General features: G+C 45.6%; 1 protein-coding gene across 1 annotated transcript in view; it reads right to left on the bottom strand.

The window, feature by feature from the left end:
• Positions 1 to 3,741: 3,741 nt before the first annotated feature.
• Positions 3,742 to 26,092, bottom strand: part of NUP93 (nucleoporin 93) — a 451,198-nt gene continuing 428,847 nt past the window's right edge. The window contains exons 21-22 of the mRNA XM_085639933.1: positions 17,258 to 17,386; positions 3,742 to 3,968 (exon numbers count right to left, since the gene is read on the bottom strand). Of these exons, the coding sequence (XP_085496059.1) occupies positions 3,858 to 3,968; positions 17,258 to 17,386 (240 nt within the window). The 3' untranslated portion in view covers positions 3,742 to 3,857. The remainder of the gene's footprint in view (positions 3,969 to 17,257; positions 17,387 to 26,092) is intronic.

Consider the following 26,092-nt stretch of genomic DNA (forward strand, 5'->3'; position numbering starts at 1 on the left):
GGAGAAATGACTTTTGGTAGGAATTTTGGGTTGGTACGGAGAACCACCTTGTTATGGTGCATTTGGTGAAAAGGTTCTTGAATGGTAAGTGCTTGTATCTCACTGACTCTTCTGAGGGAAGTGATGGCTACAAGAAAAGCGGTTTTCCATTTCACGAATTGAAGTTTACATTTGTGCAGAGGTTCGAAGGGAGGCCCCATTAGTCTTGTGAGAATGATATTAAGGTTCCACACAGGTGAGGGTGGCACTCTGGGGGGAATTATTCTTTTAAGGCCTTCCATAAAGGCTTTAATGGCAGGTACTCTAAAGAGTGATAGATGTTGCCTGTTTTGTAGGTAAGCTGCTATGGCTGCGAGGTGCAGTCGAATGAACGTATAGGATTGATTGCACCTTTGTAGGTGGAGTAAGTAGCCTGTGATGTGTTGAATGGACACGTCCAGGGGATGGTGTTGTTATGACAATAGACAACAAAGCGTTTCCACTTGGCTGCGTAGCACGCTCTAGTGGTAGGTCGTCTAGCTTCTCTGATGACGTTCATACAGTCGGGGGGAAGATTTAGGTACCCGAATTCTAGGATTTCAGGAGCCAGATCGCAAGATTGAGCTGAGCTGGGTCCGGGTGTCTGATCTCTCTATGGTTCTGGGTTAGGAGGTGTGGAGAGAGGTGTAATTTTTGGTGCGGTACTAGATAGTTGGAGCAGTGTGGTGTACCATGGTTGTCTGGCCCAAGTTGGAGCAACCAATATTAGTATGAGGGAGTGTTGTTGTAGTTTGCGCACCACTAGTGGAATGAGTGGGAGAGGCGGAAAAGCGTACACAAATCTGCCTGACCAGTTACTCCATATCGCATTGCCTTTGGACAATGGGTGTGGGTATCTGGCGGCGAAGATTGGGCATTTGGTGTTTTCGTGGGTGGCGAAGAGGTCTATCTGTGGATGCCCCCACATTTGAAAGTACGGGTGAAGAACTTGCGGGTGAAGCTCCCACTCGTGGATTTGTTGCGTTTGTCTGCTGAGCAGATCTGCCATGGTGTTTTGGACTCCTGGGACCTGATGGGCTAGGAAAAAGATTTTCTGGGGTATGGCCCATCTTCATATGCTCTGTGCTAGTTGAGAGAGCTGTGGAGAGTATGTGGTGCCTTGTTTTTGAATATAGTACATGGCTGTCATGTTGTCTGTGCGGATAAGGACTGCCTTGCCTGAAATCTGTGTTTGGAAAGATTTTAGGGCTAAGAAGATTGCTAGTAACTCCAGATGGTTGATATGGAGTGACTTCTGTTGAGGTGTCCATTTGCCCTGCATGGTGAGATGTAATAGATGAGCTCCCAAGCCGGAGAGCGATGCGTCCGTTGTCAGTACTATCGGAGGAACCGGGTCTAGGAACGGTCGACCTTTGGAAAGGTTTGTGGTGTTCCACCGCTGCAGAGAGCGATGGGTGCAACCGTCTACCAACACCAGATCTGTTAATTGACCCTGGGCCTGTTTCCATTGGCGCGCTAAGCACTCTTGGAGAGGACGCATTTGGAGTGTTGCGTGAGGTAATATTTAGATGCAAAAGGCCATCATCCCCATTAGTTGCATAAACACCCGAGCTGGAAGGGAGTGTTGTGCTATGAATTTTGCGGGTAGAGCCTGAATGCTTGCAATCCTGGCTGGATTGGGGTAGGCAAGCGCTTTTTATGGTGTCTATAGTGGCACCTAGATATTGTTTTATGTGGGATGGTTGTAGATGGGACTTTTCGTGGTTTACCGTGAAGCCTAGCTGGTGAAGTAGCTGGATCGTGGTGTGTGTGTGTGTGTGTTGTACAAACTGATTGTATGAACTTGCTTTTAGCAACCAGTCGTCTAGGTATGGGAAGACATGAATGTGCTGTCTTCGCAGATGTGCTGCCACTACTGCTAGGCACTTGGTGAATACTCGTGGTGCTGTTGTGACTCTGAACGGGAGCACTTTGAATTGGTAGTGTTGTCCGTCCACTACAAATCTGAGGTACTTCCTGTGAGCGTTGTGCACTGGAATGTGGAAATACGCGTCCTTTAGGTCTAAAGTGGTGAGGAAGTCGTTTTGGGAGAGCAGCGGAAGTACCTGCTGAAGCGTTACCATGTGAAAATGGTCTGAGTCTACGTATCTGTTTAGGGGCCGGAGGTCTAGGATGGGCCGTAGAGTCTCGTCCCTTTTTGGTATGAGAAAATATAGGGAGTAGACCCCCATATTTTGTTGGTTGGTAGGAACTTGTTCTATTGCCTTTTTCTGTAGGAGGGAGATTACCTCCTGCTTTAGTAACATTAGGTGTTCTTGTGACATTGGGCGTTGTCTGGGTGGAATGTTTGGGGGGGTAGATATTAGTTCTAGACAGTATCCTGACCAAATAATTTGTGTTACCCATTTGTCTGAGGTGATGGTAGCCCAGAGGGGAAGGAAATTTTGGAGCCTGCCCCCGACCGGAGTGGGATGGTCTGGGGGGAGCGGAGGGAAGTCATTGGTTAGGTGGCGTGGCAGAGCGGGCGGTGCTTGTCTTGCCTCTGCCTTTGGGTGGGTGGGTAGATCAGTACTCACGAACCTCTGTGCCGGAGTGATGTCCTCCACATCCAAGTCGTCGGCTTCGGAGGCGCTGACTAGACCATAGTCGGTGTGGTGCTGTTCTGGAGCATCGACGCCTTCTCCCCGAAGATGTCATCCGGAATCGCCGTCGAGAGGTGTGCCATGGTTCTTCTGGCTCGTCGGTCCCAAATAGTCTTCTTGGACCGGAAGGACTTGCACGCCGGACAGTATCGAGCCTCGTGTTCAGGGGAGAGGCAGTGATTTCATACCTCGTGGAGATCGGTGAGGGGGAATTTGGACCCACATCGAGGCCACTTTTTAAATGGAGTCCTTTCCATTAGCCAGGACCGGAGCTTGGGTAGGCCCGAAGGCCGCCGTCGACGACTGGAACCGAAGGTCTGTGCCGATGAGAAGGTGCGTCGAGTGGGGAGATCGCGATCTAAACAATACCGCGAATTGGGGTGAGGATTGCGCGTCGATCGTCGAACTGTAAGCTGTTCGGAAGCGGAGCGCGAAGATTACATCCGAGTCCGATGGCGGAAAAAATAAATCTGAGGATGGAGCCGAAGCCTATGCGCAATACGATCCAAAGGAGGAGTCACCAACCTCGTGACTTCCAAAGACTTTCCAAGAGGAAAAACAAACTGCAAACATCCAGGCCCAACACCAGATGGCGATCTATGCACAAGTGTGTAATCTGCAGCTCATATGCCTCGAAAATAAACATTATATGTAAAAAAACTAAATTTAAATCCTACTCAGCAAAAGACTACATTGGAATTGGTAATGTTGCCTCTACCTATCAAGTCTATAAATCAGTAGATTTTAATTCATTTATGAATAAGGGATGACTGCTGCACAGGAATACATGAAGTTCTTTGAGTGTACACTAACTAACAGGAAACAAGGATTGTATTGGAATGCTTGATGAGAAAATATCCCTTTCAGTTTTGGCTTAAAAGATGCAGTTCACAAAAAGAACTAGATAACCTCCCCTTTAACACTTAAAGATAGCATGATAATTGATAAATCTGTTTTGGGAAATATTTCAAGTTTCCAACTACCAATGGCTTACTGCATTAAACAACAAGGAAAGCGCCAGCATTTCAAAAAGTAATAAGTATGGCTTACATTTTCTAACTAGAACATAAAGTCAGAAAACAAGATAAAACAATAAAGAACACAAAATGGCAAAAACAAATAAAGTAAAGGAATTTATTTCAATTTCCCAAAAAATATGATACAAAATTCTCAGCCTGTTCTCTTGAAGTAATTAAGAGAATATATGAATGAAAATTATAACCAGAAGCTTCACTGTTAGTTCATTAGGACCTCCATCTGAACTAGTCGGGCATTGGTGTCGCCTGACATTCGGTAGGGTATCATCCCAGCAAATGTAATCAAGGCACGGGCTTGACTTCGAAGTTGCTGGAAAAAAAAAGTCTCTGTTAATTCACGGATGTTTAGTGTTAGTTACATTATTAGATATGAACTGGGTTTTGTGCATATCAGACTTCATTCTGTAACTTATAAATGGATAATGCACTTTGTTTACATTACACATACAGATAATTAATCTTGGGTACATACAATATGCAGGACAAGACGTACTCACAATAGGACTATGCTATGATGAGTTTGCTGCACAATCAAGGCAAATCAATGTTCCAGTTACATAAATAGCTTCATGTCACAGATTTTTTTTTATATCACACATCATGCTTTTCTTTGACAGCTTCATACCACAAGTCACAGCAGGAAAGGTTACTTAACTGTAAATCCAAATTCCTCATTTTAGGCATGATATGCGGCGGGTACATCATTTTCTTACTCTGTGCCCTAAAACCATAAGATCATATCCTCTTCCTATAGGGCTAATGAACCCATTCCTCCATTTTTCATGATGAACAAATCTTTTGTATTGATGTCTGGAATTATTTCCTGTGCAATTTTGGAAGGAGGGTTCTTAAGGCTAGCCAAGCTGATTTAATTTCTAACTGGTACATGTGACGATTCTGCTTCAATTCAACCAAAGGTCATTTAGTGATGCGTTCATAGACTGAGCCCTGTAACCATGTAGAGATGCAACCTTCACTACTGTAACTTATGCCAATGAGCTCGGGACATTCTCCTATTAGCATGTTTAAAGGGACACTACTCGACTAAAACATGCAACTCTTACCCAACGAATGAAATATAAAGACTGAAAATTGACAACAAGATTGGTTTTGCTGAAGACCCAAATTTAATTGAAATTGTCTAAAATACAAGCATGCTTAATACCTGGAAAGATACATGATCTCATCAACTTCAAAGGCTGTAAAAACCAATCTAGCAATTTGAAACGCATTTCTCAAAAAGTGAGACACCTTCTTGTGAATGTGCGAATACACTCCTGTGAGCAGCAATACCACAGTAGGCTTGTTTTCAATGTCACTGATATCAAATATACTCTGTGTAATGTAGTAAGGAAACTCTTCTGATTGAAAGAAAACCCCCAAATCATATAAAAGCGTGTTAGTAGAGTATACCTTTTGCTTCAGAAGATCTTGAGAGGTTCAATTTAGAAACCTTTTGTCAAAGAAAGGACAGGTATATAGGCTTTGACTACGAAGATGGACTACTACCATTGCTGGTGGCTGAAGCGAGCCCATACAGGAATACCACAAACTGAAAGGTTTTGCTTCCAGTCAGTCCCAAACTGCAGAATCTTTTATGTCTGTTAATGCACTGTGGGAATGTAGAAAATGATGAAGCATAATCATCTTGACTTTTTCTTTCTTTGGAAATTTTTGGACGAAGATTAAATCCAAAATTAGGTGCAAAACTCTTTCCTTCTTGGGAATATCAAAGTATCTGGAATAACACCCCCTGCTCTCTATCTGAAACAGATTCTATGTTGCAACTTTGAAAAGAAGAGATTAAATATCTTATCAAAATGCTTGAGTGGGGTGCAGAGGGCTGGGGGCCAGGAGACATGAATGGTGAAAGGTGCAGGGTTCTTTACAAAGGGGAGGAAATAACATGACTTTACCATGTGAAAGACCCAACACTAAATCATGAATTTTCCCCCAATCTCTTTTCAAAGAGGTGTCCAGGCCACTCGTTCCACCTTACAATGATGGCTCTTGCTGTCACCTTTAAACAGTGCTAGCAGGGTACAATGTCATGAAAAAGAGGTAGAAGTGATAGGTACGTAATGTGCCCATCCTCAGCTTGTCATCACCAGGGGGCAATGTTTGAATGATCCCAATGCCTTGCAGGTGAGATGGACACAATTATTGTTTTTCTTATGTGACAGAAATCTGCTACAAAATCTCTGCAGGAACAAAGTAAACAAGACAACAGCACAAAAAAAGACATTCAGATATAGAATAAATACAAAGTAAAATACGAGGGGAGTGCCTAATAGTAGAAAAGTCAGACTTTTTTGTATCAAATTCTCTATTCATGGGAAGGGTAGAGAGAGGGAGAGTGTGTGTAAGAGATTGAGCCAATGGATCAAAGAATGAATTGAGTGCAAGGATGAATGAGTGAGTGAGTGGATGGATGGATGGGTGTCTTGATGATAAGTGCATTCATGGATCGATGAATGGGTAAATGCAGTGATAGGTCTAAGACACAAGTGGCCTCTGTTTCTCCATCCATCGGACATTGTTTCAACTCATGATGCTCAGCATTATTGGTAAGTAAAGGGCAGCTGGTGCAATTGGGTGCTAATAGTATGCCAAAAATTAACACCATGATGCCATGGCCAAACATTATTTCACAGGTCTGTAGCATTTGGCAACAGATTAAAGGGATTGCATTATGATCATGGTGGCCAAAGATGCCCACAATATACCAAGAATTGTCAGAATTATGTCAAAAAGTCTCAGAGGTCAGCGAAGTAATGAGGAAACGGTGATTACTGGAGCCTTCAAAAGAATTGGGCAGTAGAGGGGCCCTAAGGAAACTCCAAGTGTAAGGAGGTGACTTGCAACAAACCAAAAACAGAAGGAATATGCTACTTACCAGTATGCATCTGTTCTTGGCATGTAGGGCTGCAGAGCCACACACTTAGGATAAAATCGCCATCTGGTGTTGGGCTCGGATGATTGCAGGTTGTTGTCTTCGGAAGAAGCCTTTTGGTCACGAGATAGGTGACTCCTCCTCTGGACAACAGTGCGCATGGGCATCCACTCCATCCTCAGATTGTTTTTCGCCATGATGGGAAATGATGGAGTGTATAAGAATAAAGAGAAAGGATGTCCATGTGTAGTGTCTAATTAAGACAATGCTGGAACAGATACAGGTCCCGGGGAGGCGGGTGGGCGTGTGTGGCTCTGCAGCTCTACATGCCAAGAACAGATGCATACTAGTAAGTAGCATATTCCGTTCGAGGCATATGAGCTGCAGATCACACACTTAGGATAGACTATATAGCAGTGTCTCCCCTAGCGGTGGTCACCTGTATCCGTTGCAGCAGTTTGGAATAGAGTTTTTAGGACAGCTTGGCCTACGGAAGCTTGTTGTTTGGATTGCACATCAACACAGTAATGTTTAGTGAAGGTGTGTGTGGTAGACCATGTGGCTGCTTTGCAAATATCTTGTAAGGGAACGTTCCCTAAGAATGCCATGGAAGCCCCTATTTTACGCGTGGAGTGCGCCCTAGGGGGAACTGTAAGAGTGTGTTTAGCTTTTTGGTAACATATTTGGATACATTTAACTATCCACCTGGCTATACCTGATTTTGAAATGTGGTTGCCTTTATGTGGTGGAGAGAAGACAACCAACAGTTGTTTGGTTTTGCGACAAGGTTTGGTTCTGTCGATGTAATAAAGCAAGGCTCTTTTAACATCGAAGGTATGAAGGGCTCTCTCAGCTACTGAGTCTGGATTAGGGAAGAAGACTGGTAGCTCGACTGATTGGTTAAGATGGAAAGGGAAAATGACTTTAGGTAGGAATTTTGGGTTCGTCCTAAGAACCACTTTGTTACGATGTAGTTGTAGGAATGGTTCTTCAAGAGTTAAGGCTTGTATCTCACTTACCCTTCGCAGGGATTTGATTGCGATAAGGAAAGCCACTTTCCATGTCAGGAACTGCAGTTCACATTTATGCATAGGTTCAAATGGAGGGCCCATGAGCCTTGTTAGAACAATATTTAGATTCCACACTGGGGAAGGTGGTAATCTTGGAGGAATAATTCTTTTGAGACCTTCCATAAAGGCTTTTATGGCTGGTACCTTAAATAGTGACAGGTTTTGTCTATTTTGTAAGTAGGCTGCTAAGGCTGCTAGGTGTAGACGTATGGAGGAATACGCTAAATTGCATCTTTGCAAGTGTAGTAAATAGCAAATAATGTTTTGGATGAAAGCATCCAGTGGACGTATATTATTGTTAGTGCAGTAAATGGCAAATCTTTTCCATTTTGCAGCATAACATGCCCTAGTAGTAGGTCTTCTAGCTTCTTTTATGATATTCATACAGTCTGGTGGGAGGTTGAGGTAACCGAACTCTAAGACTTCAGCAGCCAGATTGCCAAGTTCAGTTGCTGTGGATCTGGGTGTCTGATTTCTCCATGGTTCTGGGTTAATAAGGCCGGGGAAAGGCGCAGTTTTTGATGTGGACCTAGCGAGAGTTCCAGAAGTGTCGTGAACCAGGGTTGACGTGCCCAAGTGGGAGCTACTAGGATCAGTTTTAGAGACTGTTGTTTGAGCTTGCGTACCACAAATGGAATGAGTGGGAGAGGCGGAAAAGCGTACGCAAATCTGCCTGACCAGTTCATCCATATTGCATTGCCCTTCGACTGTGGGTGTGGAAACCTGGCGGCGAAGGTTGGGCATTTTGCGTTTTCGTGTGTGGCGAACAGGTCTATGTCTGGTTGGCCCCATTTTTGGAAGAATGGGAATAGGACTTTGGGGTGCAATTCCCATTCGTGGATTTGCTGTGTCTGTCGACTTAGGAGATCGGAAACCTGGTTGTGAACCCCTGGAAGGTGTTCCGCTAGCAGGTAGATGTTTTGGGGAATTGCCCATCTCCAGATGTTCTGTGCGAGTTGGGACAGTTGGAGAGAATGTGTGTCCCCCTGTTTGTATGTAATACATTGTCGTCATATTGTCTGTGCGGATGAGGACAGTTTTGTTCCTTAGATGTACTTGAAAGGATTTCAGTGCTAGGAACACCACTAGAAGTTCTAGGTGATTGATATGGAGCAGTTTTTGTTGAGTGGTCCATCTGCCCTGAGTGGTGTGTTGAAGGAGATGGGCTCCCCACCCTGTGAGAGATGCGTCGGTCGTCAGCACTACTTGTGGAAGAGGCTCTAAGAACGGTCGCCCTTTGGACAGGTTGATGGTGCTCCACCATTTCAGTGAACGAAGTGAGCGACTGTCCACCAACACCAGATCGGTAAGTTGTCCGTGAGCCTGGTTCCACTGTTGTGCTAGACATTCTTGCAAGGGACGCATTTGAAGTCGTGCGTGAGGCACAATGGAGATGCATGACGCCATCATGCCTAACAGTTGCATAAACACTCTTGCTGGAAGAGTGTTGAGTTTGAAATTTTAAGATGAGGTTTTGTATGTTGGCTATCCTGGTAGTGCTGGGATAAGCTATGGCCTTGGACGTATTTATGGTGGCTCCCAGATATTGATGTATGTGGGAGGGTTGCAGTTGAGATTTGGGATAGTTGATGGTAAATCCCAAGTCGTGTAGGGTTTGAATAGTGCGGTGAGTGTGGAGAACGCATTTGTCAAGAGTATTGGCTTTTATGAGCCAATCGTCGAGATACGGGAAGACATGTATTTGTTGTCTCCTGAGGTGCGCTGCCACTACTGCTAAGCATTTGGTGAATATCCTGGGTGCAATTGTTACTCCGAATGGGAGGACTGTAAACTGATAGTGCTGTCCGTCTACCACAAATCTTAGGTACTTCCTGTGGGCAGGATGCATGGGGATGTGAAAGTATGCGTCCTTGAGGTCCAATGGGGCAAGAAAGTCGTCTTGTTGAAGTAGTGGGAGGACTTGTTGGAGAGTGATCATATGGAAGTGATCTGAGTGTATGTACTGGTTTAGTAGTCTGAGGTCGAGTATGGGTCTTAAAGTCTCGTCCTTTTTGGGAATTAGGAAGTATAGAGAATATACTCCTGTACCCTGATGCTGGAGTGGAACTGGTTCTATTGCGTGTTTTTGAAGCAAGGACCGAATTTCCTGTTTGAGGAGTGTAAGATGGTGTGGTGACATTGGACGGTGTTTGGGTGGTATGTGTGGGGAAGTGTTTGTGAGTTTGAGGCAGTAACCAAACTGGATAATTTGTCTTACCCACTTGTCTGTTGTAATGGAATTCCAGACAGGTAGGAACTGTTGGAGTCTTCCCCCGACTGGAGTGGAATGGTCTGGGGGAGTGGGGGCAAGTCACTGTTTAGTGGCTGGAGAGGTGCGGGTGTTGGTATTGCCCCGACCTCGGCCCTTGGTATTATTTCCCCTATATCCTCCTCTAAAATATCCTCTGTTAGGGGATGTTTGTGCGGAGGTTTTGAAAGTGGAAGAGGTGTCTGTTCCAACATTTTTGGAGGCTCCCCTATAAAAGGAGCGTCGAAAGGAGCCTCGCGGTTGGGGAGACTGTAATGCTCCCATTGATTTAGCAGTCTCGTTATCTTTTTTCATCTTCTCTAGTGCAGTATCTACTGCGGGTCCAAATAGTTGCTCTTGGTTGAATGGTTGAGCAAGAATTGTTGTTTGTACTTCCGGCTTAAAGCCTGAAATACGTAGCCATGCGTGGCGTCTAAGTAGTATACTTGTGTTGACCGCCCTAGAGGCGGTGTCCGCTGCGTCTAGTGCACATTTGATTGATGCATTAGATATGAGTTTTCCCTCTTGGATGAGGTCATTGGCCTGGGATTTGTACTGATCTGGCAGGTGTTGTAAAAGATCTTCTAACTGATCATAATGAGCCCTATCATATCGGGCTAATAGGGCTTGTGTGTTGGCAATACGCCAATGGTTAGCAGCTTGTGCTGCAACTCTTTTGCCCGAGGCCTCTAATAGCTTGGACTCTTTGTCTGGGGGCGGTGTGTCTCCTGTTTGGGAGTTAGCCCGCTTTCTTGCGTTTGAAACGACTAAAGAGTCTAGAGGGAGCTGTGCTTTAATGTACGCGGGATCCTGTGGGGCCGGTCTATATTTTTTTTCGATTCGGGGGTTAAGAACCCTAGCTCTAACAGGGTCTTTAAAAACCTCTGTGGCGTGTTTTATGACTCCCTTAATCATGGGCAAGATCTGAACTGATTTTTGCGACTGCTCAAATGTGCCTAGAAGAAAGTCCTCTTCAGGTGTATCTGAGTGCATGCTGACGCCATGGAAAAGCGCCGCCCTGTTTATCAGCTGCCCAAACCCTAGGTGGTCATCAAGAGGGGAGGGTTTGCAGGGGTATGTAGTGGGATCAGGAATATCAGGTAAAGGGTAAGCCCAGTCATCTAAGGGTGCCGTATCCGGGAGTGTGAAAGGATCATTAGGATCATTAAGGTCATCCGGATCCCCCCTCCCCCTAAGTCATCATCATCCTCCTGTGGAGGTGGTGTATGTGAAGGACATGGTAGAGGAGAAGGAGATGGGGGTAGAGGGGGTGGGATGAGAGGTGATATAGGAGAGGAAGGACGAATGGGTGAGGTGGCGAAGTCCTTCAGCTTTATGGGAGCTGGAGGAGGTGTTGTGTCCAGCTTCCTTTTCTTGTATGGCACAGCGGTGACATGTCTGGTTTTTGGATTGATATAAATCCTTTTTTGCGTGGGATCCGGGCGAAAACGTTCTTCATTGTCCGAAAGTGGCTTTGGTGCCGACTTTTTCGGTTCCGATCTATGTTTTGGATGGTCGGTAGAGTCTTTGTGGACTTTTTTTGGTACCGACGATGGTTTCGGTGCCGAAGAACTTTTCGGTGCCGGCGGGGATTTCGGTGCCGAAGAACGTTTTGGTGCCGGTGGAGATTTCGGTGCCGAAGAACGTTTTGGTGCCGGTGGAGACTTCGGCCTCGATGGTTTCGGAGCCTGCTTCGGTGTCGAGAGGTGTTGAGTCTTCGGTGCCGAAGGTATTGTGGGCACAATAACATGTGGTTTGCTCGAGCCCGAGCCACCTGTAGACTTATATTTCTTCGGAGCCGGGCCCGAGGGCGGGGCTTCTGAAGACGATTTTCGGTCGCGACTGGGCCCAGCTGGCGGAGTCTTGACCAATGTCTTTTTTGGGGGGGTTGGGGTAGGGGCACTGGTACTCACTCGTTGACCCGGAGTGATGAGGTCATCAGAATCGTCCGCCTCGGATACGATTTGGAGGTCTTCGGAATCGTCTTCCGGGACATCCTGGGCAAAGATGTCCTCTGGTTCTGGAGCTGGTCTGGCCATGATGTGGCGTCGAGCTCTTCAGTCCCGGATGGTTTTCTTGGAACGGAATGCGGCGCAGGCTTGACAGCTGGATTCGTTATGTTCCGGCGAGAGGCACAGGTTGCAGACCTCGTGGTGGTCACTGTGGGGGAACTTTGCTCCACATTGGGGGCATTTTTTAAAAGGTGTCCTTTCCATGAGCCGTATCCGGAACCGGTCCGATTGGATTTAGACGTCGAGTTGTAAAGGTTTTGGTTTCGAAAGCTGGATTTTCAGAAGTTTTCAGCCGGAGTGGAAAAGTTCATCCGAACCCAATGGCGGAAAAAAACAATCTGAGGATGGAGTGGATGCCCATGCGCACTGTTATCCAGAGGAGGAGTCACCTATCTCGTGACCGAAAGGCTTCTTCCGAAGACAACAACAACCTGCAATCATACGAGCCCAACACCAGATGGCGATCTTATCCTAAGTGTGTGATCTGCAGCTCATATGCCTCGAACAGAACGTTCACACAAAGCCTGAACCACAGCTGAGGGGGGCTAGCACCACTGTAGGAGGATGGCTTGGTATATGGTGCACACTTATTTAAGTGAAGCACCCTGCACTAATCCAGACAACCTTTATGGTGATTTTAGAGGTCTTAGACAACCATAGAAAGCTCGCTCAGTGGTAGCTGTGGAGAGCAGCCTTCAAGCTTACTCCAGAAGTAGTGTTAAGCAGCTTGTTTTACCAGAACTAATTATATAGTATAGGTTAAACGAAAAAGAACCACACAGTGTTGTTATAAAACTAAGTATATTTATTACACACACTCACTAACACATTGGTATATCTTCTACCTGGAGATATCAATACAATATTTAAAATTAAAAACAGGTAAGTAGGCACACATACAAAATGGTATCCCAGGGGGTGGGTGGGTGGGGAGGGGGAGACCAACCCAAATAATAAAGAAGTGGAAAGCGAACTGCAACCAAACTTGGGACTTGGACCAGAAGACTCAAGAGCTGGGGATCTGAAAAACTACCCGAGGTAAGTACCCAGGAACCCCACAGAGGCTGTGTGAAGAGTGGAAACACAGCTGCGTACTTGATGCAAGTCAATGGCAAGTCGTGGTTGCAGTTTTTAAAAAGAAGGACCCTTCCCAGTTGACCCTGAAGAAACCCCATGGAAAACAGAAGGTTGGAGAGTCACCCCACCCATGGATACCCCAGGAACCAGGATACCTACACCAGGGAAGCCGGTTGCATAGATGCGAAGTGATGTCGGAAACCGCTGTAGACCTCACTGGAGGACTTCAGAAAAGATGCCGCTGGCGAAGAAGGTGAAAGAGTCCATTGGAATCCAAGGATGGATTATTGAAAAGAAGTACCTGCAAGCAGAGGGAACAGGAGGCACGGAAGACCAATGACCACCGATGTCGGAAGATGCAGGAGTGATGAGGGTGACCTTGTTGCTGCAGCTGTGAGGACCAGGCGACGCTGTGGAAGACCAAGAGGTGTTCAGGAGCTGTTCCACGTCAGGAGTCAAGAACCAGGGGGTCGGTGTCTGGCGGAGGCACCATCAAGCCTTGACGGCAGTAGCAACAGACATAGCAAACGAAAAAAGTACAGCATTGGGACAAGCAAGATCCAAGGGACTCATCAGGTGCAGAGAAGTCTGAGCAGGCCCCAAACAATCTGGGCAGCCAATTGAAGCCAAAGAAGACATTCAAGAGGAACCACAGGCTGAAGGCACAGGATTCACAAGAGGACCTCGAGCAGCTCACTAAAGATGCAGGCCCACGGTGCAGAGGATGCACTGAGGACGAAGATCTTGGCAAGAAGAGATACTGGAGGCAGGAGCTTCTTGTGGCCCAAAGATCTCTGGAGGACAGAGCCAACAAGCCTTGCCAATGGCAAGTCGACGAGGTGCACAGGGGTTCCGTTCCAGCAGTTCCGATGAGGAATTCTGGCCTCTACTTGCTGAGAGGACAGGTCAGGCCTTGAGGGAGTTGCAAAACCACCACCTGTGTTTCTGAACCTTTTCCGAGTAGGTGGGATGCCAGGAGCAGCAGACCAGTCAGCTTCATTACAGTGCCTGCAGATGCAGGGGAGTGACTCCTACACTGCAAGGGAGATTCCTTCTGGGATCTCTGATGCTCTCCGGCCTGGAGAGGAACAAACACAGACAACGAAGAAGACTTGTAGAACAGCGAGACCAGGAGCAGCTGAAGTCTTCCATGGCGCAGTCTTGGTTCCAGGCGAAGTCCAAGGTGCCCAGATGGTTGAAGTTGAAGTGGTTTTGAGTTTGAATCTTGTCCCATTACGAATCTGAATAGCCACTCACAAGTAAGCCTTAAGAACCCTATGGAAAGGGTTGGGACGATTCAAGGATCCCTTCCAGAGAAGGGGCTGGACAGAGGGGAGGATACTCCGCTACAGGGTGTAAACCAAGGGCTCCATGAACTGGCTCAAACTGGAGTATGCAAGGAAGGCACCAAATGTGCCCTTCAAAGCAGTCTGGTGGCGCTGGCAAGCACCCCCACCCCAGCCCAATACACTAAGTCCTGTCTGGGAGATGGTCACACCACCCTATGGCAGGAAACCTATTATTTGCCCTTCGTAGTGTTCAGCAGAAGGTTCACAAGGTCTCTACCTGAGTATTAATGCCTTGATTCAGTTAATGGGGAGGTATTTTCTCGAGGTGTTGAACCTTTAGTACCTCATTATTTAAGCCTTACTTTGGTGCGAGACAGACTCCTCCTCCAATTCACAATGCTCCTTTAGATAGATAGATATTCAAGGTACCAGTTGGTAGTTTTCAATATGATCTTTTATTTATACATGAAAAAGAGGTAAGTTGATCAGTCCATTCCTTTTAATGGCAACGAATGCATGAAGAGATCCTGAATAGCCGACACGTGTTTCGCCCTTCAGTGTCAATCAGACCAGGGCTTTTTCAAGGCTTAATCATTCATGATTTCATAATGTTCAGGTCACATTAGTGGATATTCATAGAATTCTGCATTAGTAATTTTTCTGCGGTCTGAGTGTTATCGATAATGGCATATCCGTCCACGAGCGGTTTCTATTGTTCTCCCTTCGCCTGCTCGCTCGAGCTGCGCTCAGCAGCAGGAGGGGAGAATTGTGTCTGGGGTCGGCAGCAGCACTAGCTTGCTAGCAGACCCTGAAAGGATGTTACCGGGAGCACTGAGGGCTTACCGGAGGAGTCCCCTGGTGCATGGAAACATACCTCCAACACGAGTAACTATGTTGGAGTATAATTCCAACATGTTTGATACCAAGCATGGCCAGGTTTGGCACAGTCAATATATAGTTAGCCATTGTGTAATGACGCATGGCCACTATATGTATCAAAATGGCTTACCGCACTCAGAAAGCCTGGAGAATCGTCTCTGGGGTTTGTTTGGGGTGTCCTGCTCATGCAGGGCACCATCACACTTAAAACTTAGCACCCTGCTTTCAGGATTAAAAGGCCTACTTTAGGGGTGACGTGTAGGTTTTCAGTGCAGTGACCTCAGATATAGGGAAACTTATATCTGGTGTAAGTGGTGCTAGGACCAGCTTACACAGGCTAGAATGGCAGGCCTGTAGTCACAGTTTGAGTGGCCTCTCATGGGAGGCATAATTCATGGTGCCACCCAGGGGAGACCCCTGATGTACCTATACCCCGGGTACATTAGTACCATATACTAAGAACTTACAGGGGTACACCAGTAGCCAATTGTGAAAGTATCAAAGTACTTACCACAGTCAAATTTAGGGAGAAAGCACAGAGACTAGGGTAATAATTAGAAGGATTCCAGTCAGACTAGTCAGAAAACAGAACACCAGCGAAAATTAGATAAAACCATAAAAGCAGTTCCTACTTTCCTACAACCACCATTACTGTTTTGGTGTTTCTCAAGCCGTACGATGTCCGATTCTGTGTGATGGGAGCTTAGAGAAACCACCAGGGGGCCAAGCAACTGTTGTGTAGTCCTTCCTCTCTGTTGCTGGCACACAGCACTTGCAGGCAGAGGGGCTATGTATCAGCAGTAGCACAAACACAGGGCAGCCAGATGTAGTGAATAATGCACATTCTTTTTTTTAAGTTCATTGTTCATATGCATAATCATACATCTAATGAAACAATGTGTACCGCTGTACAGACAGTCTTCACCATGCCACCAATGACCCAGTGCCTGTAAACTGGGATGATCAAAATGAGAATGACACTTAAAACAGGGGGGGGCGGACCATCTTCTGCTAATCTATTCTAGCAGTGATTTTAGGTCCTGGCCGAGCCAGACTTAAAGAAAACTTCTATGAATTGGCTTCCCTGGAACTGACCTCTCTAACAAAGCAAGTCCTACTCACCTTAAAAACGAGATTTGAAGGGACAGGCATCGTTTTATGGCATTTGCACTTCAAATTGTTTTTTGTAGGTGAAGTAATAAAAAAACATCTAAAAAGTAAAAACTGAGAAGGTATTTTGTAATATGTAAATTTATTTCTCAACATTTAGCTCGGAGCTCCAGCTTGGAAGTCCGGATTCAGCTGAGATAAACTTGAGGAAAATGTACTCTGGGGAAACACATTTTAAATCGGGCTATCCGTCTTCAAAGCACACACAATACACCTCCAAAACCATTATGTTGCTCAGAGCCTGGAAAAAACCTTCACTGGCAGATCAGAACTTGGAACACAGCAGTATGAAAAGTGACAAGTGCTGATGATGATTTACATTTTATAGAGCGCATGGTTACTCCAATTCGGAGGGTCCCCGAGCTGAATTCCGAAAGACAGAGAAGGTGACCAATACATGGTTAATGTCTGCCAATGCAAACATTCATGCACAGGAAACATTTGGAAAATTAGATCAAATCACAAGGAAAAAAAACAATGACTGGATAATGCATTTAACCAAACAGAAAAAACAACTGGTTAGAGGTTACATTTAAAACCTATAAAGAATGGGCCCTACTGATCCTACTGTTCTAACTCCACATTTCATGGAGGAATAAAATGAAGCCGCACTGTACAGGACAAAGGGCATTAACAGTGTCTCAAGAACAGCCAGTGATTCTCTGCTCACAAGCCTGGTGAATTTAGTTGATGCTGGCAGATTTTTCGATCCACAGTATAAAGTGCCCAGTCACGTTAAGAAACTAAGGACATTCTGAAAGAAACATTAATACCGTTACACATCACTGATTGATAGAAAAAGCAGTAGGGGAAAACACTATCAGAGGGGTTGTACAAAGAAGATATTCACACAAAGAGATAAAGGGTTAAACAAAGTAAGGAGTATATCACATATAAAACTGCAACTCTGACCTAGTACACATTGGTTTACCAGTTATCTGGTTTATACATATACACTTACCGAATCTCTATCCTCCATTACACGCTGCGGCCTGCCTGGAGTGGCTGGTCCAGTTCCTTTTAATCTTTTGTATTGAGTGAATAAAATATTCATGGTCGCAAGAAGAACTTCTGATAAATTATGTCTTATCTATGGAAGAAAATCACAGGACACCACTGAATGGAGTGATTAATAACTGATCAAGAGTCTGCCAGTAGAGCAACGAATTTAGGTGTTGAAAACAGGTTACTTACCTTTGGTAAACACTTTCCTCAGAGGCTCTGGAAAAAAGTAAATATCCTCAAAGGCAACAGGTGGTCAAAAGCAGTTTACCCAACAGGTCAAAAGAAAAAGTTACTTACCTTCACAATCTTTCTGGTGGATTCTCAATTTACCTGCTGATTCCTCACAAACAATGGCAATGGCAATGCCAATAGATCTGACATATGAACAAATCTGCCTTTTGACACATTGGTGGTTTTAAGCACTCAATAAGTCCTCATACATTCACTTGGTCATTCATCTTTGCACTTATGCATTTATTTATCCATCCACTGTCTTATTATTACATTCACCCTCTGACACAACCGCAATAAATCACACACAAACCCAACAGCATATGCAAGATTAATTAAAATAATACAATTACCAAAAAGAAAACACATTGTTCTCTAAACATGGTGGGCATATGCTTGCAATAACTAGACTAAATCTAGTAGTGGGAGTCAGTCTTGCAAAGGTATTTGTAAACAGTCTAACATTATTTTAAAGTTAAAGCATGGCCGTCACATATAAACCCAATTTGTTGCCCATCTTAGAAAGGAAAAGAAATTATACACTATGGAGAAAAGCATTTGATAATTGTCCCTTGGCTTTGAGAGAGAGGGCATGTGTGATGTGGCGTACTGCAGGTGAAATGAGCTGGAAGCAAGCGACCTGTTAGCAGTGCCTGGGTAGCTGTAGTATCCTCTTAAGAAACTTTGAAATAAAAAGAGAAGAAAACAAAAAGGATTGGCCAACTATCCCCAACACAAAAGCACACTCATTTTCAATGATGCAATCATTCACTGGGCAAGAGAGCCAATAATGCAAGTGAACTGAACCATTACTGCATGAAGTTGGCTGTCATGGATCGAAGTAGAGTGTAAATGACACTTCGACAAATGACAGAACAAAGCTGACCCAAAGACTATGTATCTATATAAGTATATATTTTTATATATAGATGGATGTCTGTATTTAATGATTTATTTTCATTACAAGATCCTGGCAGATAGCTAAGTAGAGATTCTAGCAAGTATTATTACAATTACAAGTGATCCGGAGGTTGGGGGGGGGGGGGGGGGCAGGAAGGGGGGCAGGCTCTGTCCAAATATGCTGATAGCAGAAGTGCTTTGTTTGAAGTGGTCATCATTTCATTTGTCATTTATATCCTAGCTTAAATTAAATGTAACTTCAATGTTTAAATATGTCTCATATTTAAATAAGTCAAGACATATTGAAACATTGTCAGTTTAATAGAATAATTGTGAAAAATCTGAGAGGGCCAGATGAATTCTATTTTTTTACTTGAGGTGCACAACATTAAAAAGTTTGGAGACCACTGTCTAAGGCAATAACCAACACCAAAATGATTCCTTGCAAAGTTAATCTGTGACACTTCATGTAACAAAATACTTATGCAGGATTTAATACAGAGAAATAATAATCCACTCATAAATGCTTATTGGTTTTAACATATGCCTTTCAAAAATTAATATGTAATGCCTAATGCATTTATTATACCTTTTCATAATAAACCGATCAGACCTATGGCAACAGAAATAATTTCCTAGTTGGCCTGTAGCTGTAGCTGTTATCATTGGCTTATCACCATAACCAACTGAGGCCGCCTGTACTAGGCGTAAAGATTTCCCACAAGTCTACCATTAGGCATCCAGTCATAAAATTACATAGTATCCAAAATTACAGTTGGCAAAGCAAAATACAATCACTCCTATGAGGAGCCAACCAGGATTCTGACATTAAAAATCATTACAAATCATCTATAACCAGGGTTTGTGAGAGGGAGTAACCAGCACCAAAAACCTTGCATGCTATGGTAATCCGAGACGCTGTAGCATCACCTCCAGGGACTCTGCTTTGAAGAACCAATCGGGCTGGTACGGCAATGAGATTAGTGTGCATCTGAGATGGGTGAAAACCACTGACATCACCTTCTTGAAAACCCATGAAGCTGAAGTCAGATCAAAAAATAGGACTGCATACAGGTAATTTGGTGATGCTTCTGTGAAGCATAGATACTTCCTGTGTGATTGCAGAATCGGTATATAAACATATGCCATTCGCAGGTCGACAGACACCATCCAACCTTCTGCTTCCAGAGCAAGCAACACCTTTGCTAGGGACAGCATTTTGAATTGGTCCTTTCTTAAGAACCACTTCAGAACCCTGAGGTCTAGGATGAGGAGAAGACTCCACTTTTCTCCAGAACCAGGAAGTACCTGGATTGACACACGTGCACCCATTCTTAATCTGTTACCAGTTCCACCTTGGCTTTCTGCAGTAAGATCTCCACCACCTGCTGAATGATATGAAGGTGGTCTGCTGGGGTGGTGGGCATAGATAATGAGAGTGGGTAGAGGGGCCTGCTGGAACAGTAGGGCATATCAACTTTCCACAAGCTCCAAGACCATGGGTCTAAAGTGATTGCCTTCCAGGCTAGTAGAAAAGGGGATACACATCCTCCAACCGACAAGAGGGAACTAGAGCTGCTTCAATGCGGTGGCTGGAAAGGTGGATGAGGAAGAGAGGAGAGGCAGACGCAAGGGATGGCCTCTACGTTTGCAACATCCTCAAGATTGTTGGCACAGCCGGTTGGCTTGCTGCTGGTGTTGATAGCTTTGAATTTGCTGTCTGGCTTGAAACGAGACTCCTCTTAAGAAACCTTGAATTTGGTGGTGGTGTCTGTAATCGCGCTGCTGCATTTCTAGGCCAAGTGACCTGGCACTGGCCTTACTCTCCTTAAATCTTTAGAGAGCAAAATCTGCTTTTCCTTTAAAGAAATGTGACCCACCAAAAAGGGGAATCCATTGAGGTCAGTTTTAAGTCTTGTGGGTATCCAGAGTTTCTGATCTGGGCACGGCGAAGCAAGGATATGGGCGTGCCCATGGCTCATGCCACCCAATCTGTCTTATCCAGGCCTGCTCGGATAACTTATTTTGCGGCTGCAATACCATGTCTCACTAACTCTGTGAAGTGGGGCTGAAAGAGCTCCCGCAAGTTTGGAATCACCAGTTGTGTTGCGTCCCACAGGACGAGAGCCTTACATCCCATCAAGCAAGTTGCATTAATGTACCTGACGGCCATGCAGCCAGCCGATAAGGATTTCTTTGTGCCCTGCTTTAATTTCTTGGACTCCCTGTCCGAGGACGTATTGGGAATGATCCCTGGTGCTCATTTAGAGAACAAAAGGCCTGAACAACAAAGCTCTCTGGCGACGAATAGACAGATATGCCGGGTCACCTGAAGCAGGAATATATCCCCTGGCCGCTGTTAGAATTGGGAATCTCTAGTTGGCACAGGTATGCACTTGCGACAAGCAGGGACTCTCAATTCTAAGTCAGAGTAAGGGGATCACCCTTTTAAATAACCCCTGCTCACCCTTTAGGTAGTGTGGCGCAAGCAGTCAAGACTATTCTCAGGGCGTCATAGGTTAAGCATTTGTGAACACATACAGTCATACAATGACACACCACAAATGGACACCAGTCAAGGTTATATCAAAAATAGGTTTCTTTATATAAGGCTTAGCACAAGACCAGAATAACGAATAAAATGACCACAGTATTATTTTAAAGTTCACTGCTCTTGTAAAAAGGCTTAAAATACAAAAATAGGCTTCTTTTAGTCAATTCTGCTTCTTTTCAGGCTTTGTACGGTTCGTACCTGGGTGTGCGACTCGTCCGCATTAAAAACAAGAAAAGTACGAGTCAAACAATAGGTGCGGACTCCGGGGTCCGTAACATGCACGTTGCGGTGCGAACAGAACAAAGTACCTTAAGTTTGTGGTGTCCGCGACTGACAGTGCGGGACAAGTTGATGGGTCCGGGTCGTAACTCGGCAGCGTATTCAGATGCTGGTCGGGTCCCGGCGTCGGGACGCGGCGTTGGTACGGGACCTTCAGGGATACGTGCGGATGGCCCGGATCAGCTTGCAGAGTCCGTGGCGTTCGGAGTTCGAGCCGTACCTTTGGTGCGGATAGGGGGAAACACTTCTTGGCGCCGTACAGCGTACGGGGAGGATCAGCGTGATGTGGCTTCTCGGCTCTGAGTACGGCACGGTGCAGTACGTTAGCAGCGTATGGACCGTACCTGCGGGACAGCGAAGCTCAAGTCCGGCGTACGGGGTTCGGCAGCCAGTGATGTACGTCTCGAATCGGCGGGGAAGGTTAGGTGCAATGCGGCCGGGAGGAGTACGGTGCGTACTAACGCTTTTGGACCAGCGTAGACACACGGTGCCGGGCGGCAAAGACACGGCTTCGCGGCAGATGGTGTACGAGGCGTACTGGGGCCAAATCCAGCGGGAAACAAGCAAGAATTGTCCAGGCAACTCAGTTTTGGAAGGCAGATGAGTCCAATGGTCCTAGGACTCAGTTCAGGGGGCAAGCTCTTCTTCCAAGCCCTTGGAGATAGTTGAAAAACAAAGTGCAAAGTCTCTTTCAGTCTTTTCCTCTCCTTTCTCAGCAAGGCACCAACTGCAGGCCAATCCCCCAGGTCAGGGAAAGTTATTCCTCCTTCAGCCTCTTCCAGGTCCTTCTAGTCAGGCAGAGTTTCTTCGTGGTTCGATCAGGATCTGATTTCTTAGGAGCAGGGCTCCTACATTTATACCAAGTTTATTTTGTCTTTACAGGCCAGGGGGGCCTTTGCATAATCCCAGTCCAGTTCTTTTCAGTGAGGAGCACTTTGTTGTTGGGACTCTGGCTTCTTCTTTCAGCAGGCAGGGAAGAGACATCAGACGCTCCCCAGGGGGTGGAGCCAGCATTGTGGTGGCAGAGCACTGCCCTATTCAGAGTCAAGGTGCACTCCTCCCACCCATCCTGGTGTAATCTCTCTATTCACCACCTGGCAGCCCCAGCCTGTCTCCTGGAACTTCCCAGCCCTGTCACTCAAGCTACACACAAAGAAGATAGCCCTCCCCTCCAGAGGCGGACTGAGATGGTTAGGCACGCAAAGGCTAACTTTCTAAAAGTAGCATTTGCAAACCCAGGATATTAAAATAACCTTTGCTAAAAGATGTATTTTATTATTCTGAGTTCAGGCATACTAAACATGAATTTCTACCATGCTTCCTGAGCCTGCTAGGATTATAGAGTGTTATAATCTAGTAGCCCATTCTGGCCTATGGAGAGCAGGTAGCCTTACAATAGTGAAAAACGAAAATGGCTGTAATTCACTATTAGGACATGCCACACATCTCAGGGCATATCCTACCTTATCCTTACAATGCACCCTGCCCTAGGGCCTACCACAGGGGTGACTAATATGAAGGTAAGGGGAGGTTTAGGGACTGGCAAGTGGGGACACTTGCCCAGTCAGCATGACAGTACCAGACTGCATGCAGGTTCTGCAATGGCAGACCTTGGATACATTTTACCAGGCTGCTTCTGTGGGTGGCACAACCAGTGCTGCAAGCCCACTAGCAGCATTTGGATATACAAGCCCTTGGCACCCCTGGTGCACTCTACTAGGGACTGATAGTAAACCAAATAAGCCAAACATGGAATCCAATGAACATCAACATTTTACCATAGGGAGAGCATATGCACCTTAGCACTGGTCAGCAGTGGTAAGGTGCCCAGAGTCCTAAAACAGCCAACACCAGGTCAGAAAAAATACAGGAGGAAGGCAAAAAGTTTAGGGATGACCCTGCAAAAAGGGCCAAGTCCAACAGCCGCCAACCTGTTGACTAAAAGACAAGTGAGATTCTCCAAACTGCAAGAATGGGCACACTAAGAACTTTATCAAACTGTAGAAGATGTTAACCTGTGTGAGGTTAACTGTGGCCTCTGCCTAAAAAAGTTGCAGATCGAGGGCTTCTGCAGCCTCGAGAGCTGTATTGAGGTCACTTGCACCCCCGAAAGTCCAGAAGTATGGGTCAGTGGTTCTGAACTGCCCATCCACCATCATCATCATCTGTGTCCTGAATTGGCACTTCAATTGAATTAGAATCCTCAAAGAAATAGCACCTCTCTTCTACGAGATGCTGCGTCTCACTGCTGGATCTATTTTGTGGAGCAAAGAGTTGCATTAGAGGAAATAGATCCGGGAAAAAGACCTGTTCTGAAAAGGTTGTGTGGCGTAGTATGTGGCGCTGGTGGCGTCAGTAACTGTGGGGAAGGCTGGCCAGGCACCGAAAGTGAGGCTGCTGAAACATGGTCGTTGCACTGAATCGGAGGTCCGGCACCAGCATTACGGGAGGCAATGGTTAGCCAACTGCATGTCAACTGCATGTCCTAAAGGACCCATGGGCCCGAAGACCCTCTAAAGCTGACCACGGCCTGTGGAATACATTGAACAGGGCATTCAAGGCAGGGGTCTGCTCCCAGGGCTGGAAAGCTGGAGTATTGCTTAATGGGCTGGGGCATGATTGTAGGTGGTAAAGAAGGCAGCGGATCAGTGTTGGGTCTGAAGGAGCAACAGACACCAGATCCTATTAAGGATGCTCAACTTGCTCTGGCTCCGAAGAAGACTCCTGAGGAGGAGGGGAACACCATGGTGACTTACCCTTTGAAGAAATGTGCCACTCAGAGTCATGGTGCTGTTACTTCTTTTGTTTCCTCCAGGATGACTTGGGTGACGATGGTGGTAACCTCATTCTGAGACTCAATTCCCATTAGGCTTGGTGATCGTCCTGAGCCGGGTACACAAAAAGATTGGCCTTTGGCTCCTTTACAGTCTTGGGGTACCAGCTGCAGAACAAATAACAGGCCTTGACTTAATAATTCAACAATAAGCTTATGTCATTCGGGCCCTTGATGAACATTTGCCTGTTACAATCCCTGCAGGATTTGAACCCTGAGCGCTTAGGCAGAGAAATCCCTACTGCACGTATAAGAGTTTTTGAGTTTTCATGTATTGTTGAAAAGCATCAAATATGTTGTAATGAAATTCCCTGAGAAGAGCAAGCCTCCAGATTTGCACCGATGGTACACAGAAAACAATGGAAATGAGTTCAGGCCACTGGTGAAAGAACCAGAGCCCCTTACCAGCATGGAGAGCTATTGAAAGGTTTCCGAATTCATTCTGACATGCAGGAAATTCAAAAAGTGAGGAATCTGCTGCTAGAAGTATCCATAAGAAATATGGCCAACTACCAGAAGCAATGTATTCATTACATAAAGGCACCAATTCACATCCATGATATCAATCTTACAACACTACAAAGTTCATGGATAAGGATTAAGCCTGAAATGGTATTGCATGGTGGTGTAGAGCACACTGGTGGTCTGCTTAGCAATACCCATGTCAGTCACTTTTGCAGTCTATAAGGTGGTGGTGGTCAGATGCTGTGGGACTGAGAGAAAGCCTGTGGAGTCTCACAAGCAAGCCTGCTACTAGTGATCTGCCATATTATGTGATTGGTGTTCTTTCAGCTAATAAGATCTGTGCTTCAAGGGAAGAAAACTAGAAAATAGCAACTGGGGAGGATATACTAAGGATCCAAGAGATTCCACAGTGTAATAAAGGTACCCTACACTTGGAAGCACTTCAAAAGTGCAGAAAGGCCAAGTCTGGATATCAGAAACTGTTCAGAAGATGCCCAAAGCAGACTCCCTTCCTGAAATCTGAATTCAAAACTAGGTGTTTATGACACAATGGTAGATGCCAAGAATGTTCATTATTTAATGATCTGATTCCCTCTAAATACTCTTGGCCAAATGAAAGCATAGCCACACAGATTATGGTGCAGCTTGAAATGGTGTGGTTGGGTGTAACTTGACCATTTTACCACTCACAGAACTAAAAAAAAAGCAGAGTGGCTGAAGAGCCGAATTTACAGGAATTTGAACTCAGTTATTCCTGTGCATAATCCAAACAATGGTGCCAGCGCTGAAAATACAGCGGCAGAAGAACCGAATTTACAGGAATTGGAACTCAATTATTCCTGTGCATAATCCAAACAATGGTGCCAGCGCTGAAAATACAGCGGCAGAAGCTCAAATCTTGCCCTTTGGCTACTGTCATCAATTTCTATACTGGCCCTTAATTGGTTCTCGGAGGCTGCCAAAAAGTGATCAGAATTGGCTCTGTCCCTACTGAAGGTCTATGCATTTCAAGGCCTTTATGATGAAAAGTATTTGAAAGAATGTGGTGTCCTAGGGAGACATTTCTGAACAGGAAAGAAGATGGACAACAGTCTCTAAATTAAAATCCCTTTCCCACTTGGGCCAATGCCAGATGGCATGTTGGAAGGCAGTGAAATGGGCTAGGAGGTGGCCGGCCAGCCAGCCAATTCCCTTGGCTTGACAGGCCTGGGCCAGCCCAAGATCATTGACACACTATGATGCAAGAGGCAGGGACCCATAAAGCACAGATTGGACTTGAAGCCTGCCTGAGGGGCGGGCAGTAGCGAGGAGGAGCAAGCACCCCACTTGAGTGACAAGGCAGACTGCTAGTGGTCAGGAGGTGGTGTTGCACCCATGTGCAGCTTTAGACTTCATGTTGCAGTTGAAGGCCTGACGCAGACCTAGTTGTCGAAGAGGAAAGGCAGGCTTCCCACAGTCAGCCTTCCCTCCAGGCAAATTACAGCACAGGTGAGGGAGACTGTCAATTCAGACAGCCTGCACTGACTTCA

Source organism: Triturus cristatus, chromosome 12 (genome assembly GCF_964204655.1).
Source record: "Triturus cristatus chromosome 12, aTriCri1.1, whole genome shotgun sequence".
In the NCBI taxonomy this organism is placed as follows: Eukaryota; Metazoa; Chordata; class Amphibia; order Caudata; family Salamandridae; genus Triturus; species Triturus cristatus.